This window comes from Dermacentor andersoni, chromosome 5 (assembly GCF_023375885.2).
Source record: "Dermacentor andersoni chromosome 5, qqDerAnde1_hic_scaffold, whole genome shotgun sequence".
NCBI lineage: Eukaryota > Metazoa > Arthropoda > Arachnida > Ixodida > Ixodidae > Dermacentor > Dermacentor andersoni.
Window position 1 is genome coordinate 126014867 of NC_092818.1, and position 22492 is coordinate 126037358.

Sequence of the window (22492 nt, forward strand, 5' to 3'; positions counted from 1 at the left end):
AGAACTGTATAAGCAGAGAAAGTGCCAAACCTTGGACTTCTTGCGGCGTAGCACAAAACAGGATGGAGTCACTGAAATTGTGCCTCGGCCACCATTTTCTGAAGCTTCTGTAACAGATGCAGATGCCAGCAACAAGTTAAGAAAACTAGGAGCAACAAGACAGCTAATAAGCAACAATAACCTAATACATAGTACCAGCAATAAGGCAATGATGCTCTACAAAGAGAATACTACTACATGCCGTAGTGACTTGGCGACTACGGTGTTCTGCTGCTAAGGATGAGATCATGGGATCAAATCCTGGCTGTGGCGGCTGCATTTCAATAGGGGCGAAATGCAAGAACACCTGTGTTCTGTGCTTTGGGGGCACGTTACGGAACCCCAGGTGGTCAAAATTAATCCGGAGTCCCCACCACAGCATGCCTCATAATCAGATTGTGGTTTTGGCACATAAAGCCAAAGAATTTAATAACGATGCTACTGAATAAAACAGGAAGACAAACATGATTGGTGTTCATGATCAGTGTTTCCAAAACAAATTCCGAGAGCCAAGGGGGTTCAGCTGGTAGCCCTTATGGGTTCCAAAAGCATTAAAAGCAGCTTAGCTCTCACAACTGTGCCCACTTTTTCACCTCAACGTACATAAATAAGAATGGTAAACAGAGATGCATGCTAGTCACATAAGTAATTGCAAAAATTGCTAGCTTACTTCAACAATTGCAGTGCTGAAAGAGTCCTGCAGGAAGACTTAATATACAAAAGAACAACATCCAATTTGCAAGGCTTCCTCTCGGTTTCAGCATTGAAGCGCACGTTAGTAAAACAGCAGTGTGAACAATGACGAAAACCGTGCGGTGGCTGGCCGTCACAATCAGCTCCATTGTTTTTCTGTCTCTCGTGACTAAATGAATCATTGTCTCAGCTTACCTGAGTGCATTCATCTAGGCTCAGGAGGTTTCTTAGTGTTCAAACAGTCACAAACGCTGCCAAGTGTGCTTTTTTTTTTTCTGGCCTTTAGCGCACAAATAACACAGGGACAGAAAAGATCGGCGTAAACGAAGTGATCACTTCCAACAATAATTAATTTTCACGAGCATCAGCCATGCATGTAGGAGACAGTTAACCAGCTCGTGCAAGCGCACTTGTACAATTTGATAGATCATGACATCAAGAAATATGAAATACTTGAAAATAACGAATGATCAGAAATTAAGAAGAGCTAAGTTGCAAGATTATGCGATTAGTCCGTACTGTCATCCCGCCGAGCCACCCTTTGCGTTTGGTGAAGATAATCCAATGTGTTGCACAGTGGTGACCAGTTTCTAAAGTCAGCTTCACCGCAATGAAATCCCGTTATGTGGCAAAGCTTAAGAATGGTGCAACGGCGCAAGAGCTGCACAGCATTTGGTCTATATTTCCAAGGGGGGTGGGTGGAGGTAGTCATTACAATTGGGTAAATATCGTAATCAGACACTGTGAGCTACCGTTATTGTTTGAAAATCTTCCTAGGGCTGGCCAAAAATAGGCGTTTTCGACGAGAAATGACGTGTTCGACATATTTACTGTCTCCTAAGCTCCGCCGAGACACTCTGCTAGTAAAGGGATCACTATTGGGGTCACCATAGGGGTCAGGTGTGTGCATGCCGACTGGTCAAGTAGGAATGATCTGGTGAAGGCCAAATTTAGGATCGATATAACGAAACGTGTGGGCACACAGCAGGATGCTTCTGCGGCAGATTGCATTTATTTTTTTTCTTTCTTTTCAAGCGAAACTTGTATTGGCTTACAAGTTTCGGTGGCGATATGGTCACACCAAATCTCAGTTGCTCCCAGAGCAGAGCAGCTGTGGGAAAGGGCAGTTTGACGAGTTGACAGCTGCGCTGGCACTGGAGTGTAAATCATCAGCAAGGATTCCACCTCCATGGGTGTGCGTTCACGCCACGCGTACGACCAATCAGAGCTGTTTCACTTCAGCCAGGGAGGGAAAGGGCAACAAAGGGTATCACGCGCGCAGTGGCGGCTTTGTTTCCATTCAATTCAGTCTCAGAAAATGGGTGGGACGGCCACTTGTTGTGCGTTTCCTGGAGGAATGGGCAGCATTCGACGAGCGGCGGTGAGAACTCGCCCGTGAAAGGGCTCACTATCGGTGCGGTGCGTTGATCTACCAATTAAAGCCACCCGAGCCCAGGCAATCCGAAAGCAACAAGAAGATCCTGAGCTGAGGGAGTTGGAGGCCAAAGCAATCCAGCACCGTTACCTGTGCGTGACTTAACCATGACCGTGACAAAGGTCAGGTGCACGTAGGACAAGCTTTGCTTATAGCGTCCTCGATCACCTTGCCCCGGAGTTGCCCCGAAACCAGAATGGTGCGCTTTGCACCGCCGTGGTGGCGCACTGCGGAGGGTCAACATCGAGGAAAAAACTGCACCCCGTGCAGGGTGCTTGCCTGCAGCGCTACATTGCCCCTGGCGCGAAAAACGTGCGCGAACACGCGCGCGCGCACATTTTATTGTTTGCAGGTGCTGAGTATCTGCGGCAAGCGCTCGAACCTTGTCAAACTGCGTGCTCCGACATACCTGGTTGCAAGCAAACGCCAATGGATTTTATAATTAATCCTGATGACCCGTTCCTGACGACCTGTTCAACGAACCTGTCCACTTTCGGCCGCTCGATCTTCACCTCATTGTTTTTGGACGAGGTCGATCAGCATGTCGTCTTCGCTGTCAGACGAACTTGAAAAAAGCTCATCGATTGCAACAACTAGGAGCGCTTCCTTTCTCATTGCCGACATCTCCACTAGCTAACTCCGTCAACTTCGTTGCAACCGCAGCTTGCGCAGCTATCGGGCCAGTGCGTGCGCGGTTCTGCAGTCGGCAGTGCGCGCGCGCGTCGCACGTCCCGCAGTGCTTGCTGGGATTGCACCCCGGCGCACCGCCGATTTTCTCGGTGCGAGACGGGGCAACGGAAAACCGCTCCAACAGGGTGCGCTTCCGGTGATCGAGGATGGTCGGTGCGCACCGGTGCGGTTGATCGAGGATGAAAGTGCGCACCAAGGCGCCCCGGTGCGCACCGGTGCGCACCGGTGCGGGTGATCGAGGACGCTATTACCCCAATTTTCCGGTAGGGGAAGGGTTGGTCATTTCTTTCACGAATTTTGTATTCTTCTTTTCAGTGCACACACCCAAGCCCGATTCAGCTATAACTGATAATGTGGCATGGGAGCATAGTAGGAAGTTTTAGACCCAGGTAACATGGGCACCCACAAACTCCTTCCAACTCCATCGTCTTTATCTCGAGGGAGATGCACCTGATGTCACACTGTCGACCTTCCGCTAAGGTAGTTTAATGGAGCTTTTGGTCAAGGGAGATTGGCAATCTCCCCCGGCGGCGTAAGGGAGTAAGTACACTCGTATCAATACCTACTGTTGTAAAAGTGATAATTATTGTTTGCATTAAAATTAATGTTGCGTGAGTTTAAAAAGTTTCTGTTGAATTTAATAAAAGTGCAAGCACAATTCAGCAACAGTTATGCTTGCTGCTGCACAATACTCTTGACCTAGGCCACTTGGCGCCATGTTTTTCTCGTCTTTCAGGGCATTTATATGAACCTAGCAGAATCAGGTTGAGTTGGTTTGTCGGGCTGGAATATGCTTGTCGAGTTCATGTAAACGCTAGTTGGTCTGACTGAACAAGTGTCGAGTCAAGCTGAGTCAGCCTGACTGCATTGAGTAGGTTGAACCAGCCCAACCCATTTGCAGCGTGAGCGTAAACGCAGATGGGTCCGGCCCGCCAGCGTCGAGACTTCTGTGGGAATACTAGGACATAGTGAGTAATGCACCGGCAGCGCAAATAGTATCAGAACAAGACCAAGACAAGGCACTATGCAGTGAAACCTCATCGTAGCAATAGCACCAATAAATTAAAGCTGTTGCAGACGGCAGTGGGAACCGCAAGCCCAGTTTGAACGCGTTGGTGTCTTGACTCGACGCTGAGTGCTGTCGTTGTCCGGACTCGTCGAAAGCGAGTTCACGTAAACGCGGTTACTTCGGGCTCGGTCAGCCCGATTCCTGACTAGACCCGCTCACGTTGGGTTCATGTAAATGTAGCCTTTGTTGTGCTATTTGTGCAGTGGTCGGTGCGGTCATTCATGACTGACACCGGCACAGTAGACAAACTAAAAGGAAAGCTCATGAGGTCACGTTGCCGGGGCAATGAGGTGGCTCACAATGTAGCTCGAGAACTCGCCGAGCAAGTAAGCCAGCCTAGCTGGGAACGAGAGGAGACTGCATGGTCAGCTACAAAGAAATCACTGATTACTTTCGGCTGGGAAGGGTCCGGTACCCACCAGCTCATCCAGAGCTAATCAAGAAACAAGCGGTAGCCTGGCACTGCGATAATATATGGTACGCGGGAGTGGGAAGCATAAACATATGAAGACAGTGCGCCGTGCGGTGGCGAAGAGGACACCAACTCTTTGAATATACCCGCGAGAGAGCCATCATCATACCCGCGAGAGCCAACACCCGAGTCAGCGCTGTCGTCCGCTGAGAGGTTACCTCGCCCCGCTCTTCCGCTGGGCAACTGGTCCAGGAGGGCTGGCGGTCCTAAACCAGGGTGATCGAAGGTTCGGGTGAGCACCCACAGGGCTACCCCGCCAGCTGTGGACGTGACCCGGTGACTGTGGCCGTGGGCTCCCAAGCACAAACCCCGCTGGAGGGAAACCGGGCATGCGGAGGCTCCAGTATATCAACTGTTGTGCAGGGCCACCTGAGCCCCGCGAGGCGGTTCGACCCTGCTGTCCAACCCTGTTGTCCGACCCTGCTGTCCGACCCGGCCGTCCGACACGGCTGTCCGACACGGCCGTCCGACACGGCCGTCCGACACGGCTGTCCGACCCTGCTGGCCGACATCAGATCCACGAGGTCTCCGTAACGGCGACACGCACTTCCGCCTGAACTGTAGGCCAATTATAATTGACTGACACATATATATAGCTGCATGTCGTCTATGAGGTATTTTGGGGAACTGTCATGTGTGTGTGCCGTTTTCTATGTGTTATGTGCGTCAATACAAGTCTGATATGTGTTTGTGCTTCTGCGTGCTGCTTCTGCCTCTTTCTGGAGTGATCCTGCACCCAATAACATCACAGGCACCTCCTGAAAACAAACATGCCTCCAACCTGGTGGCCTGCAGCAGATTCTATCCAGGGCGATATAATGATTAATGTGAATTATGTAATTATGTATGCCACATATGCTATGGGCATGCTCAAAGTGTTCATGTTTGCTGTGCGCGCTCACACATAGTATTTTAGTTAGCAAGTGAATGTTTATAAGCTGATACAGCCGATAAAAGTAATATCCTTACTTCATATGGCTGTCTGCTAATTTGCTATCGCAGTTGATGCTTCGCCTTTCGGGTGAAAATGGTTCTTTTTTTTTTCATGTTACATCTTGGAGGCTATGCTCTTTATCTACGAGGTGTCCTGCTGAGAAGTGCCACCAGGTATTGTCTATAACACAGCGGCCATGACGTTTATCGGCGCTCGCAGTACCAAAATGCATAGCCTTTAAGACTTGTGGTTATTACTCAAAGGAAAGCATCGCTGGAATATGCGTTTGGGCACCACTTATGCGCATAGTGGAACTCAGCAGCATGCAGGCTGCCTGCGACCAGCGCGAAGAGGCATGGGCACCTTTTCCACGCCATGCATTGTGGGTTGGCGCAGTCGGCGCAACGAATGTGGAGGTGGAGCAAGAGCCATCTTGATGTTGGGCATGCCGGCTCCGTTGGCCGCGTCTGGTTACGGTGGCTGAGCCAGTGCTTTGAACTATAGAAGTTCTCGCCGTGATGTAGCATGTGCACGCGTGCACTCACGCTACGTTGGACTATATATGCACTTTAACCGAGTGATTTTTTCTCCGACTTTCATTACTTCGAATTCTGTATAATTCGAATTTTCATAGCATCCCCACGGAATTTGTATTAACGAGCTTTTACTGTATATTGTTAAAACTGGGATTGTTATATGTGGGTTCGATTGTATATGCAAGGTAGAATTCAAGTACAATATATCTTACATTTAGAGTGTTCGAATGAGACCTACCTTAATTGCTGAATGTGAGTTTATAACTACCTGGATTACTATAGCCCTACCTTTTGGAGCGTCTAGGAGTGGGCTGCCTGGAGTTGCAAGGTAGACAAATGCATCCCAATCGCCGCTGTTTACAAGAGTGAAACCATGTGTTGACACGGCGCCTGCTGCTAAAGGTGCTTTGAGGTCCATCAGGTGGCGAAATGGCCCAAGGCAGTGTGTGCCATGAAACTCCACCTTCAGCTCGCCGCCAAGTGCATACAATGCCACCTGGCCGAAGAAAAAAAAAATACAAAGCAGGATGCAAAAGCTCAAAACAACAGCAAAGAATCACTACAGGAAGTTGCGTACTATGTGTGTCCACCAAGCAGTGCTGAGAGAGTCATCACTTGCACAGGCTACACAGACATGCCAGGGTTTTCATTTATCGTGTTTGCTTATTTTCATGCGCCCTCAATTGTAACGTGCACCTCGATTTTCACACTGCAAAAAATACAAAATGCAGTACTCCGGACTGTTCTTTCACCATGTTTTCATGGTAGGAGAGAGCTCCTACTGCTGCAGTAATGTCTGGATTGGAGGTTTCAGCTACAGTAGTAGAAAAAGCACAGCCGTTTCTCATTGCAGTGAGGTCACTGGAAGTGCGATTTGGACACCACTTATTGCATTTTTGGTGTTCTACTCAATCCTAATGTGCACAACATATTTGCACACATCTCTTTGCTCACTGTGTGTTACATGTACTGACAGCATAACTACTGCACCTTATGGAGTTAAGGCACCGAGTGATGAAATGTAATGTCCCATAGATGCACACTTGGCTATGTGGGACACTACAGTGACGAGCTCTGAATTCATTTTGATCATCTTGGATTTCTTATGTGGGCGTAAATCCAGCACAAGCTTTTCTTCCGTATTCCAACACAAGCTGCGAATTGTACCTGCAACTTTGTCCTAAGCAACAGAATTCCATAACCATTGAACCACCATGGTGCGCTAATCTATAGGCATCTGTGTTCAAGAAGTTGCGTGCCAGTTGACACCAAAGGTCCCTTACCCTCATCTTATTTAATTGTGCTGAAGTAACAACCATGAAGATGAATGTACGCAGACTGCACAGAGGCCTTCACCAGCTACAGATGGTGTTGGCCAAATGCACGCCTGCCACATACTAGTACAACTCACATTTTTATTGTCCATATAACTACCACTGTGGCTTTTGATGACGAGCCTTGACTCAATGAAGCTTGCTCCTGTCGCTACAACGCCGCTGCGGTTGGTGCGGGTGACGTCAATGTCAACGCTTGCACCAGCTTCCAAGCGCACATGGCATGACACAGATGTTGCATCTCCAGCTTCTGCTACTTTCACCTGCAAAGACCAATGATCAAACATAAGGGCAATGTTGGAATAATCTATGCATAAGGGGGTGTGATGGACAGCTTTAGAACAGCTGTCCAATATTCCAAAACCCAACCTGCTTTTAATGTCAGAAAGAGGGAAAGCAACACTTGCACAAAGTGGTGCAATGGATACATACCGGAAAAATCCGTAGCGAACTAACGCTCAAAGAGACAATCTGAGAAACACTGGTTGCAGGACAAAATAAGACTATTCATTAGGGGCGTGTGAATACCAAATAGTAGATTTCAAATCAAATACAGTTACCGTATTCACTCGATTTTAATGCACCCTCGATTGTAATGCGCACCCGTTTTCCATGACCAAAAAAAGAAAGGAAAAAAAAACACCCTCAATAGTAATGCGCACCCGTTTCCTGTCACCTAAAAAAGAAAAAAGTCCGTCACAGTACTGCGCACCTCATTCTTTCATACAGAAATACAACTTTCTCTCATTTGGAAAAAACAAAAGATTTACTCCCAATGCACTAAAGTTGCGATAAATAACAAAAGTTGCAGTTTCACCCAAAAGGCGAAGCATCGATTATGATAGCAAATTAGTAGACAGCTATACGAAAAGTAAGGATACTAGTCTTATCGGTCGTATAAACTTTTAAACATTCGCTTACTAGCTAAATTACCAAGCATGGTGTCACGCGCACACAAGCAAACATGAACACGTCTCACTCAATGATAGCGAAAACTCTTTAAACGCTGGAGTGAGGAAGTGTGGTAGCAGGAGCGAGGGAATTGACCTTTGTGCAGCCTCTTGCTTCGATGCTAACTAAGTGACAAGAACACAGCATCGTGCACCGAGATGCGTACACTCTTGTCTCAGTCGCAGATCGCTTTCAAGATAGGGGTCGCGCGGCCATGCCGTACGTAAGAACCGCTGGTGTAGAACACCTCTCCTGTTTGTGCCAGTCCCTCGCATAAGTGTCTGGAACTCCGAACACCCGTGGTGCAGCCCAATTTACGTCCATCTCTGCACACATGCTCGCTTTCCTTCTAATTGCAACATCGTGATGAACTCGGCGTGTCTTTGCAGTCGGCACTTCCAAACTCATAGAGCAATGTTTTGAACACATATATACATATACACAGTTAACAGGAAAGGGAAAGCGAGGAGCAGGCTGGCAACTGCCACCGGAAAAGGCACAACGCCTGCCTACTCTTCTGAAGGGAGGTCACAGCAACACAGAAATGGAAGATAGGAAGGAGGGGAGGAAAAAGGAAAGAGGAAAGGGAGAGAAACAGGACAAACGCAGAAAACGGGAAGACAGACGGTGCGCTAACCTAAGCTGAAAGGAAGCATTGCCTAAGTACATGTACTACAGCACATGGAGGAAGCTATGACAGCTAGGCTCGAAGCGGATAAGAGGCGGCCATTTTGAAATGCCGATGGCGATATGGTAATGCAGATTTAGGGTCGTACTCGATTCTAATGCGCTTGCAATTTTTGGACCCGTTTTATCAGGAAGAAAGTGCATGTTAGATTCGAGTAAATACAGTAAACCTCAATATAATGAACTTCAATATAACAAAATTATCAATATAATGAAGTATTTAACTTTTCATAACATCTTGCCCATAGAGCACTATGTATTCAGAACTGCAATTTAACAAAGTGTGTTGGTATGCGATTTCAGTATAACGAAATTTCGTTTCTGCCATAAAGGAATGCAGAGACAATAAACGGAAACTTCCATAGACGTAGATGGTCAAATGGTTGAATTACAAGCAGCTGCTTGCAAACACACCTCTCAAATTGCGCGTGGGGCGACGAAAACGACCGCTGAAGTGGAGCCACATCATGTTATGTATAAATTCCAAGTGCGATAAGGTCCTATCATGCCCCGTGCACTTTGTACTTCAGGTGTGAGTAAAAGTGTGTGAGGGTCAGACAAGAAAGATGCGGCTTCTTGAGTGCTGCTTTCCCGCACGAGCAAAGGGAAAGAGGGGGAGGGAAGCGAGCTCACGGTAACGTGATCAAGTACGCGCAATGGGCAAAGGTTGGGGTAAGTTGGCGCATGTCACGATTTCTGGCACGTACCTCAGCTGTGGCTGCGCGTGGCTGTAAGTGCGGCTGAGTGCATACGCTTCCGCACACCCTGCTTTAGAGGTAATCTGTCATGTGTGCAAAGAGTGGGTGTGCTGAGACAGTGTGGCATCATGTAAGCTATCTACCGCGCGTTTAGTATTGAAGGCAGCGTAATCTCACATTTCAGTGACTCGTTGGAGCGAGAAGCAGAAAAAGTATTCGCTCCCCACTGCCGGCACTTTTCACCATGGCATCATCTCAGTGTAGGCGATGCTATCAGCTGCGAAGGCGGAGTGCACGCGACGTGGCTGGCTTCGTTTAATTCATCCCACCGATGTGAAGATATTGTCGATGTGGCATGAAACCGTATCATTCGTCGCTGACTCCCATATTCATCAACATGAATTGTTTTCTCAATCAAATTTACTTTTTTCGATTGCCCGATAATTCGGAAAATTCTGCGGCCCCTTTCTGTGTAAGAAAAATCGATTGGCAACTGTACTTATTTGCATAAAAGGTTGAATTTCAATACAACAAAATTTCGATATATTGAAGCAAATTGGTGATTTTACCTACTTTGTCATATCGAGATTTAACTGTATCAGAAACTGAAAGACTAAGTTTTATGCTTACAAATATTGTGCAAGAAGGAACACCATGCTGCACATTGTGTAAGAATGATGCTAGCTATCAGTAACATCTACTGTTATTAAAGGGAATACCAGATAAGCATATCAGCACTGATAATTCAGTTTGTATATGAAGACTTGAAAAATATTTTTTACTGACATAATGCCTGTTCAATAGAATGAAGTGCTTTTCTTTTCTTTGAAGCTGAAGAAATGGTGAAGTTATGTTGTCTTGAATACCAATGAGGTTTTCTGTTTAATAGTGCCATACTGTAACTTTAATTAAATTCTTGGGCTTTGTATGCCAAAACCACAATATGATTATCACTAGGTGATTCAAAGTTTAGAGAAATAGTAAAACTCACAAACTGAATGTCTGCGAGTCGTCGTTTTACTCCATGCTGTAGCAAGAGGATGTACTTCTGTTTCATCTGTTTGTCCCACTGTCGTGCAGTCGCACACGCAAAAAACAAAACTTTCTGCCATTTTCTACAAGGTTCCAGCATGTGATCATGGTCATTGATCTGCTTATGTTTGCCTTAGGCATCATGTGGTACTCACATGTAGCGCTAGTCAGATGATCTTCACAGTGCACAAAATCGTGTTGTGCACGAAATGATGACCCGCGAGATTTGCTGGTCAAGAAACTGAAATGAAATTGAACTGGTGGGCGACGCCAGAATACAATGCTGCCAGACCGAAACATGACATTTGGATTATGCTGCCTGCAGCAGGGAATGGCAGCACGTTTGGGTTATCAGCTATTAAAAGCGTGCGATATGCTTCTAACAGCACTACGCCCCATGTGCTGAGAAACAGATAGGTGAAGATGCTGCTGTGAATGAGGCGTGCAACAACCCGGAAGGAGATTTGCTGGTACCAGAATAGGAAACCGAGTATGTGCCAGGGCTTTCCTGTGAGACAGGCAGGCAAGTATTGTGGCGAATCTGCTGCAGTGGGTGGCTACTGTTCTCGATTGCGTGCCTTGCACCTTGTTTACATGGGATCTAGCAGCCAGAAAACATATCCTGTACGGATGTGTGAATAGCAGTTCTTGAGATCAAATCGAATACGAATCGAACATTACCAGAAGTGAATCGAATATTCAATATTTTTTTAATACAGTAGTTTGCAAACGATAGACAGCCTCCTCACAAGCAATATCAAACAATCTTCACATTGCGGTTCTGACGACACTAGAAAGTTTGTGTCATTACATTGCACTTAAAAAGGCATGATCCATTTTAAAAGCCCAAAGAAAGCCTTATGGATAACTAAAAAGTTTCTTTGCAAGCATGGCGCTCTTCTGAGCATATCAGAAATACGAATCGACTGTGGTGATTGGCAGAGCGCGCAAGAAAAAAAGAAGGCCCCTTTTCACTCTTTCTAATGGTCTCGGCAGATGGTGCCACTATTGCATCAAATATGTTGCAATGAAACGCCTTCATAACTATACAAAGGAGGACAAATGTACTGCACCTATATGCAGCTAAACCTTGATATAACGAAGTAGGTAAAATTGGCAATATGCTTCGTTGTATCAAAATTTCGCTGTATTGTAATACAACCTTTTATGCAAATAAGTACAGTCACCGATTGATTTTTCTTACATGGAAAGGGGCTGCAGAATTTCCCAAATTATCGGGCAATCAGAAAAAGCAAACTTGACTGAGAAAACAATTCATTTTAATGAATTTGGGAGCCTACGACAAATGATACGGTTTGATGCCACGTCGTCGATATCTTCACATGGGTGGTAGGAATTAAGTGAACGCAGCGACGCCTTCGCGTGCGCTTTACTCCCGTGTTGTCTGCACTGGGACGGTGCTATCATGAAAAGCGCTGGCAGCGGGGAGCAAATGCTTTGTCTGCCTCTTGCTCTAACGGGTCATCAAAACTCAAGATTACGCAACCCTCAATACTAAACATGCGGGAAGACAGCTTAAGTGATGCCATGCTGTCCCGCTTTTTGGATACACATGACAGATTACTTCTAAAGCAGGATGCGCGGCTATGTATGCGCTCAGCTGTGCTTACAGCCATTCGCAGCCACGGCCGAGACACGTGCCAACTTGCCCTCCTTCCCCCCACCCTGCCCCTCGCGCACGCTTGATCGTGTTACCGCAAACTCGCTCCCCTCCCCCTCATTCCCCTTGCTCATGTGGGGAGACTGCACTAGTGCCCGAAGCCACCATCTTTCTTTCTCACCCTCACACACTTCCGCTTGCACCTAAAGCACAAAGTGCGTGGGGTGCGATGGGACCTTATCGCACTTGGACTTTATATGGAACCTGATGTGGCTCTACTTCAACGGTCGCTCGTGTCACGTGGTGCATGATTCTAGAGGTGCGTTTGCAAGCAGCCGCTTGTAATTCAATTATTTGACCATCTGCGTCCATGGAAGTTGGCATTTATTGTTTCGGCATTCCTTTGCTGCGAAAGCGAAATTTCGTTATACAGTTGATGACTAATAATTCGGACTCCCCGAGGAACGTAAACAGGGTGTCTACCAAGTTGACATTTCCGAATTCCCAGAGTTTTCCAGGTTTTCTCTGAGCACCTTTGCGAAATTCCCTGAATGAGCCAGAACTTCGTTTTATGTCAAGACAGGCTGAAACCATGTTGCCCGATGCTGTCACTCTCTAGTAAGCATGCCGACACAAAAAAATGACTTAATCCAGTTTGAATAGTAAGGAGTAATACCTATCTTATTCAAAAAGAAAACAGAAGAAAGGTGTTGGTAAAATGCACAGCAAAAAAAAATGGTAAAACCCATCCCAAATTGAGTCGAACATCTTCAAATATGAATGAAAAGGAGATGCATACATAAGTAGATATTTTTGAAGATGAGCTATTTCTATCAACTGATAGCAAGCTCATAGGTATGAGGCCTGAACTTTGTCACAACTAAGATTCTCTCACAGCAGCTAGGAAGTCAACCTCAACTGTCCTGACATACTGTCAGCCCGTACACAACATCTCAGTTTTGGGTTTCACTGCTTTAAAGAGTTTATTTTAGTTTGGATGAGGGACACCTGCATCTCGGCATCAGCCAACACTTAGTTTTTTGAGCTCAAGCTCCTTCAAAGAGGCGGCTGCACGCTTAATTTCCCGTTAATTCCTCAGTGCGTCGGTCCTTTCTGTTCTCATCCTCCTTCTGGCACGCGTTAATCCCATGGATCATTTGAAGCATCCTCTTGGTCAGTTGCACAGTCAACGTCCGATTTTTCGGACTCCCTAGGGGCCGCAAAAACACCCGAAAAATCGGGCAGTTCGAAAAAAATGAATGCATGTCTTTAACTGCCCTTAAGGGCTAAAATTGCCACAGGCACGTCCGAAAAAGCTCTTGAGGACTGTCTACACTTATTAGGCATATCGGTGCTCATACTGTGACAGGAGACTGGGGTGCATGCGTGTATAATTAAGGAATACATACTGTGTCCCGTGACAATTACCCCTTCCCACACTTGTTCTGCTTCACTGCATAACACTACTGTACTGAGGCGAAGTTAACTTTCGGAGACTGGCATTACACAACGCGCTGTGCTCTGCGAGCTTCGAAGCCAATCGCGAGGATTACAAAGGCGGAGTTGATGCCATTGCTGACAGCGGCAAATTCTTTCAATGAAAAACATGGCACCGCACGGCAAGAAGCTTAATAACGAATGTAGAAGCAGCTACGCCTAACGTTGCCACGGTGGTGGCTACGGCTGCCAGCGGATCTGCGTGTGAGAGTGCCGGTTCGAGGCGGCGGATAATCAAAATGGTGGCGGTGGCGGCTTTGATTAATGCCATTTCAGACCTGCAGTCAGGGCAATATACATTGACTATATAGAGTACGTTGTGGTGCCGCAAAGCCGTGCGAATTATCGGGCATGTTCGAAAAATCAGGCGTCTGGAAAATCAGTCGTTAACTACTCTGACACTACCTCGTGCTGATGACACGGTGTCAATGACGATTCGTTGTGATTCCTCTGTTACTGGAGCAAGCACTAACACGACTTTCGTTCCTTTTTGATAAAGTTACGGCTAATGTTCCCTGATAGAAACCCAAATTCCCTGAGTTATCACTGAGTATTTCCAGACTATTAAAATTCCCTGAGAATTCCCGGTTTTCCCGGTTGGTAGACACCCTGGTAAATAAGTCCGATCTATTGATGGTCTGAAAAAAAAAATGAATGTATCCAAAAAGATCACTTTATTTACATTTTAAGGCCCCTGTGCACGAAACTACTGCTCGATGCATTGCTGCACACACTTCCACTTACGTGCAACCAAGTCCGCCTCTATTTCTGCCAGTTTTGAGTTTTGACGTTTGCAAAGTCTTCGAATCTAACAGCGGCAGGAATCGGCACATTGCAGCCCAGTAATCAATGATGTCCGCATTTGAGTTGGTTGTGTTAGGCGATAGTTCAGCCTCTTCAGTTGCGGGGTCGGGTTCATTTGGACTGCAACTCGAGACTCGTTCGGAGTCGGGCTGCGAGGGCACCATTGGTGTCATTTGACGCGGCCTATCTATAACTTCACAAGAAAGGCTTGGTGGAGCCAGCGGAGCACTATCTGGAACGCAAACTAAACAAACAAGCACAGCATGGCAGAACACTATGCACAAGGCAAACTCAAAAAAAGAGAATGGCGATAGCAGGCCATGCGCAGGGGTGCCAGAAAAGGATGTGATGATTGCGATGTTGATGCGACCTCAAAATTCAGGCAAAGCCTCCAAGATCGGCAGTTGAAGTTAAATCTCAGAGGCGTAAAGCAGCGATCAAGGCAAGGCCTCAGAGATTACAGTCTAGCGTGTAATCTCTGAGGCCATATTTAATGTCTTGCAGAGGTTGCCAGAGGAGACAATGGCGGCAGAGTTGGCCGCCACTACAGCCGCGGATGGAGTCCGGATAATCGAATGTAGAGCTGGTGGCTGTCCGAAATATTGGTCGTCTTTACACATTAAGTCTATGGGGGCATTGGTGGTGCCGCGAAGGTGTCCGAATTAACGGTGTCCTATTTATTGTTCGGCGACTGTATTGAAATCGCGTACAAGCCCACTTCATTATATTGAGGCTCTCATTACATTGTGTTCCATGGACAAGAGGTTATGAAAGGTTAAATACCTTGTTATATTGCGAAGCTGGTTAATTGAAGTTTGTTATATCGAGGTTTAATTGTATAGTATCCAAGCAGTACCCACTGCCTCATGGCATGCTTACACAAAATTTCATTTTTGATTCAGCGTGGCTTTACCAGTAAAGCCTGGCTCCCTGAATGATGGCGTGCTCTGGTACAGTATCTCCACTGTGAAGGGAATGAAAGTTATCGTATTTTTGCTTCAATTTCATGTTTGATCACGCACACTCGACAACTTGAACTATTCGAGAACTACTCGAATAATATTCAGGTTTTCAAATAGCAACTATTCGATTCATTATTTGAAGGTTTCGAATATTCGCACACCTCTAATATCATTCGATCACATCTTGCCAGTGCTGGTGCTAAAAGACTGTGTTTTCTGGGAATGTGTGAACCGGGAAAAGGATGCGTAACCGTACTGGATCATTTCTTGTGTTCTCGACCGCGAACATTGTCATTGGGAAATCGTATGTAATGGGATTATACCAAAGAGGCTCAGCTGTATTTAACAGCTTTGAATAGTGAATTCTCGAATTGAATACAAACTGAATAGTAAAGACTATTCTTACTGGTCAGAGCGTCCAAACATGCAGCTGTAACATGAAAGAACACCACAGAACATTTTTTATCACAATTTCTCTATCTGCAGTCAGGATGTAGTCATTCACTGGAAGCATGCTGGAAACAGTGGTCGCGATAGCTATTATATGCCAGCATTGGTGGGAGGCACCAACACGTGTGGCCGTAGCTGTGAGAAAATACTATTTTGTTTATCAAGCTGATGTTCTTGCAATTAATATTTTCTTAAGTGTTAAATGATTTCTACAATAATAGCTATGTGCTTTTGTGGTTTTCTGTCAAACTACTTTCGTCAATAATAAGTCAAGGATGTTCTTTAGTCGAGCCAAGTTCTCAAAAGTGAGACGCCACTTTTACACGTGATGTGCAGTTCAGAGTGTTGCCGTGGCCACGGCTGCGCTTTTATACAATAGCATTAAGGGCCCCGTGTCGCAGAAAATCAGGTGTCGGCACCGTAGCCAGCGTTGACGTCCTGTGAGCGAAAATTGCAGTCTATATTTAGGTACATGTATATGCCACACCTTGCTATATGACATGCAGTATATGCAGGTTATATTGCCATACCATTCTCCTCACACCATTGTTGACATCTACATAATGCGAAGCATCGTGCGGATCGTTGTGGCACGAGAGGCCGACACACATGGAGCTGGTATGTAACGGGAACATATCAACGAGGTTCTAATGTACTACATCTGAAGTACCAAGGCTTCCCTGCCAGTTTGCGCCACTTAATGGTTTTTACTGTACTTTCTTTGCTAATTTAAAATTATGATTCCTACTTAAATTGTGAACAGCATGATCGATTCTATTGCTATAAATCACTTTTCCTTTTCATCAAAGTCTCTCAAAACATTGTGGCCAGTTGTCAGTCCCTTTAACATGGCTATGAATGTAAAGGAAGATCTTTTTTCCAAGCTCTATGCTTAAACACCTTATGCCTGAGATATAAATGAAAAAAGTCAACTCCAGACCTTATGCATTAACTTCAGATGCACTTCACTGCACATCTAGCAAGTAAGTGAATGTATAACATGCCAACCTACGAAACTTAAAATTAGTAACAATCCTGTGATCGAAGGAGGGAAGGCGAGGAAAGGGGGGAGCGAGGGGTATCGCATGCATTCTTAAGAATTTTGCCCTGACAACACAACTTTTCTGGTATATGTATGTGCTGCTGCCAAGTTCACCTGTTTCAACGGGTTCAAATATTAAACTGAGTAGTCATGTGGTCTGGACCTGAAGGAAGATGAGACAAAGCCTTTTCTGCAATCTTGTGCCACCTTATCCTTCATTACCTCTAAATCACTTTTGCAAACAGAATTGTAGAATGTGCTCTAATTCATAAACTAAAGCAATACAAACACTATTTGAGAGTACGGTAAGCAACACACCTGGAATAGCTTGTTGTATGGTTTGGAGACTAAAAGCTCCATGTTTACAGGTTCTGCATTTGGGTTCCTAATCTTCAGAGTCTTTGTCCTGCAGGAGAGAAATGATAACAGAAAAGCAGCTAAGCTTGCAACAATTGCCTGTCTTCAGGGGCACTGCAACATCTATGACAACTTGATGCCTCTGGCCCTCAAAAAATATTGAACTTCAAGATATGAAATCCAGAATACAGGCGATTACAAACATTCATGGAAGACATCTTCAGTGTACGCTTCCTCATTAGTCACATTCTCCAGCCATCACAGCCCACATTAAGAAGTGGTGGAGTGATTGACCACGTGTTCTCTAGAGGGATTGACACGGACATTTTTTTTTTACATTGTTGTATTTCTTGACAGACATGCCATTTGTCACCACTGCGCCAAGTAAACAACACAATAACATGGACAGACTTAAGAACATGTAACGCACATGTTCATTTAGTGCATCACCTCCAGTCGTGACACGATGCCGATGCACCATGCGAAATGTAGCCAGTTGAACTTGCGTCGGCAATTACAATCACCGACTTTTCTGAGGAAGTGTAACCTGAAGAACCTGCGTCTTGTGAGTGGTGGTGTTGATGTGCAGTGCAAAATAGCAGCAGGCATATGCATTGCTATATAATAATTTTCTCTGCATTTCTGTCACACGAATGCCATACCGAAATGAGGAAATGTATGTATATTATATGTCATTTGTCAATTATGTCACTAATCTGCAAATAGGACTTTTGCAAAACCCTTGTAAACATTGTAATAACTTCGCCTAAGCTGCAAATTCTGATACCACATTTGTCTGCTTTAGACGATGCACAAATGCAGCTTACAGAACTGTAATACTATCTGCTTTTCATGCAGAGTTAATGATTTGTAAACTTTGTGCTTGTATGTTTTTTTCAAACTCACCAATTTCCAGTAATATTTATTAGAAAAATATTAGGTCATAAACAACAATTCTGGCTCCTAGAAGTGCCAGAATTCAACCTCTCTCAAATGCAATAAATTTCACTAAGATCGATCCAGCTGCTGCCTCATGAAGGCATGCCTTCAATTTGCAAGTACACTAGACTTCCGTTAATTTTAGACTCCGGTTAATTAGATTTTTCGGTTAACTTGATCCAAACCGAGGGCCCCGGCAGGCACCCACACATTTCTATGGGCCAAAACTTCTGTTATTGCGATCTCAAAACTGGCCTTCGCCGAATAATTTAAATGTCACTGGTCAGCTTCGCTGCAATACAGTTATGTTATGCAGTATAGCCAACAAAAAAAAATGAGAAGGGGCTACTGTTATGGGACATACGCGTTCTTTAATTATACATGCAAGCGCCCTCTCCGGTCACAGTACAAGCTCCTAGATGCTAAATAACAACACTAGCAGCCATTCAGAGCTGTTTCTGTCGTTCCTGCAGCGGTTTGAGCCCTCATTTCGCCCACCATGCGTGTCTTGTATACGAGAACGTTAAGGAGGCCTGGTATGCATCCCTTAATTATACACATGCGCATGCGCTGTCCGCCAAGAAGCGAAGAAAGACCATTTGTGTTTTGGGGAAGCTACCGAAAAGGAAGGCGGTAAGATGAAAAACTCCGAAAGTCGAGGGATCATTTAGGGCCAACAAAACAACAGGGGTCAATCTAAAACTCTGAAGGCCAGCCAGTATGCTTACTAGGTGTCTCGGTGCTCGTACAGCGACTAAAGACTGTGCCTGTGCGTATGTAAATTAAGGAACACATGCTATGTCCCGTGACAGTGGCACATTTCCCTACTTGATATGCCTCCCTGCCCCCCTTCCAGCACAGCTGTATTGTGGCAAAGCTTGCCTTTGAGGCAAATACTGCTATGTGAATTGGTGCTAAGTGAAATGGTGTGTTTTGGCTTTTTTTTTCTTTTGTTTAATTCGACCCGCCGAATGATTTGACCAGTTTCGTTGGTACTGTCAGAGTGGAATTAACGGAAGTCAACTCTATTTGAATAGAAAAATCGGACTTGGCCCCAAACTAAAGTTTCATTTTAACACCAATTCCCACATACACATAGGATCTGCACAATTATTATAGACACACAAAAAGCAAGAGAGCAGAAAGGGGGAGGGCAGGAGGGAACTGGGAACTTGTAAAATAGCACAGACGTGAATGCTACTGAAGAGGTGTCACCTACTGCCGGTTTTTGACGGCCTCTAAGCAGCGCTTCGTTACAAGACTATCAACATTATGATGAGTGATTACTGTGCATGCACACATTAAGTAGCAGCACAATTAGCAGTGAGCTGTGCGGTAAACAACTGCTTACCATGCTGTGTTTAAACATTCCAACACGAGTGCAATGTGTTGCACCTATGGGGCAGAGACGTGCATGCGGCAGCAGCTGAATCACAGTAAAACCATGTTAAAATGTCCATTATACTTGTGGATCAATCCATCAGACCTAAGGTCAGTAAAGAAGCTTTCTTAAAATAGTAGTTAGAACCCATTGTGCCATTGCCTATATTCTTCTGTGCTTTGAGTTGCACCCTCACTATTCGCAATACCCCACCTGCTGCCATCAAAGTGTTGGCTTTACTGCAGAACTTCGTTGTCTTGTGGCTGAGTTCACATTGGATTTTCAAACACGAAATATGAGGAAGAAAAATTACGCAGTTGCTCGAGTTACATTCATGCAAGTATGGCAGATAGTACAGGTAAGGAAACATGCAAACAAAGAAACTAAAAATGCTCTAATCCTGTAATGCGTCTTACTCAGATGCCAAGTTGTGGATTTGTGCCCACAACAGAACTTTGCGGTTGCTCTCCAAGGTCAAAAACGTCTTGCTGTCACTGGCTTGACTGCGCTTTGAATCACCAGCCAATGCTGTGACATTCGATGCAGTGTGCTGCTCGGAGGAGCCAACCAAGCTGACGAGGGCCACTTTGAAGCCCTGTGGCATGACAGTGGCTTCCAGGATGCTGCAAGCAATGGGAGATTCAGCTTAAGACTGTGAACGGCAACATAATGCTGTAGATCAGTAGAAGGACTGAAGGTCATCCGCATTAGTACATCCTGATGTTAATGTAATGAGATTAGAAAAATTGCAGGTATAGGATGAAGTCAGCTGTGAGGGAGTGTCTGTATTCTGGAATGAGCTGTCTCAAGTCAGCTTGTTCCAGAATTCAGGAACGTACAAATTATAGAACATAGACACGTATTAGAACAAATGGCTGCATGGCATTGGGAATAGAATAATTGCTGGTGCCAGACAGAAAGGCGTAGGGCTATATGCCATTTGAAGCAAACATGAAGGGACTATCAAAATCTGTTTATCTTATCAGAAGTCCACAGTATGTGTCCTTAAGCTATAATTCCACAGTAATTGGAAAAATGCCACCACACTGTGCTGTTTAAGGGACTCAGAAGGCAAACACTGCATCAATTACCATACAGTCAACTTCCGTTAATTCGACCCTGACAGGGCCTACGAAAATGATGAAATTATCCCGTGGCTTGAACTAAACAAGATGCTGAAAAAACAAAAAAATTTCATTTGGCAGTATTTGCGAAATTCTAATGGGCCCCAAATGAAATGCACCCATGCTTTCTATGTGTCCAAAGTAGAAAACTAACAAAGAGATAACCTGAAAGCTCCTAAACAAAATAGAAATCTAATGCGAATCCAATTTTTTAGGAAGAAAAATGGGCAAGAGTCCAATACAGGGAGTTTTTTTTTTTTTAATTCATGTTCACAAATGCATTGAATGCATTATAATGCTTGCATGCATCTTAAACCGACTCCTAAGCACTTGCTCGGTGATTGGCTATGGCTACGTGGAAGCTAGAGAAACCTTACAGTTTTAGTTCTGATTTCTGATTTCGACACTACATAAAGATACCTGGTTTAGTGGCGTTTCATAACAATATGCCATGGTTTTAAAGCGAAGCTTTGCCTCTTCCTTTGACTTTCCCACTGCTGCTGCTTTGGCTGCTGCTGCCTGGCACACCATGTCGTGGAGTGGTTTCAGAGCGTGTGTATACATGACAGGAGCAAGTCAGAGTGGAAAGGCGACCCAAGAAATTCGTTTGGAACCAACCGCGTTGAATGTGCACAACGTCCTCTGGAGCTCCCTAGGCATGGCCACATTAGCCTCTTGACAGCTGTAATTATCCGTGAACCTCCCTCAGAAGCATTGCAGAAACTGCAGCGCTTCCCTTTCTACAAATGTGGGAGTCCCGAGGGGACGTAGATAAATCTGTAGAGAGGAGGGAGGAGAAGAGGCAGTTCCCATACAAGAGGGGGGAAGGGGGGGTAAGGTGACGTGAGAAGGCAAGGATACCCTACTACTATATGACAGCAGTTGCGGGAAGACTGGATAAGCTTAAGTTCAAAGTATGGTACAGTACGTTACTGCTATTTCTGAAAAATAAACACCATGCAAATATGTCAAGTGGCACATTACGCAGGGCGTGCTGAAGCAGAGCCGCATTAATTAAAGCACACCTCAGGGCCCAGGTGACATTACGGAAGCAGCTGATTGTCAAATCAACACTTCCGTGCCTGCTGAAGTAGCTTTGTGGCTATGGCATTGCTAGAGGTTGCAGATCTGATCCCGACGGCGGCAGCCACATTTCGATGGGGACAAAATAGAAAATGCACATGTACTTATATTTTGGGGCGTGTTAAAGAACATCAAGGTGTCAAAATTAACCCAGAGTCTGCCACTGCAGCATGCCCGATTGTGATTTTGGCATGTACAGCCACATAATCCAATTCAAGTTTAATACTTCTGCCACAATGTGATGTGCCATGTGAGGTAATGACAATGCTCAACCCTCTCAGAGGTTATGAAATATGGCGCACAGCAACGCCTCAAGCAAACACCTCTCCCTGCGTGTTCTGTGTACTATGCAGACAGACAGCAGTGGTGCATGCAAGGTAATGTTTAACATCAACTCACTACTCTCATGTTATACTAAATGTTAAAGAAATTAAGCTTTTGCCGTCAATATCACCGCTAATTATCGTAAATCAAACCAACCAGCACAGAAAGCTTCACTTACATCGATTCCGACAGTGGGGGGGTTCTGCATAATATTTTTTTTTTAAGGAAATGCTGCACCAATGGCAAAGAATTCAACAGATTGAGTTAAGTAGCACTGCCAGAGAAAGTGGAGGCTGAGGGCCATCAAAACAAAGAAGAAAAGTGAGTCTGTGCCAACT

At 45.3% G+C, this 22492-nt stretch overlaps 1 protein-coding gene across 2 annotated transcripts in view; it reads right to left on the reverse strand.

Moving 5' to 3' along the window:
* Nucleotides 1-22492, reverse strand: part of LOC126531110 (uncharacterized) — a 97708-nt gene that overhangs the window by 19402 nt on the left and 55814 nt on the right. For both annotated transcript variants that reach the window (XM_050178510.2, XM_055070971.1), the window contains exons 15-19: nt 20040-20246; nt 17265-17352; nt 7280-7465; nt 6157-6364; nt 31-107 (exon numbers count right to left, since the gene is read on the reverse strand). In XM_050178510.2, coding sequence (XP_050034467.1) covers nt 31-107; nt 6157-6364; nt 7280-7465; nt 17265-17352; nt 20040-20246 — 766 coding nt within the window. The remainder of the gene's footprint in view (nt 1-30; nt 108-6156; nt 6365-7279; nt 7466-17264; nt 17353-20039; nt 20247-22492) is intronic.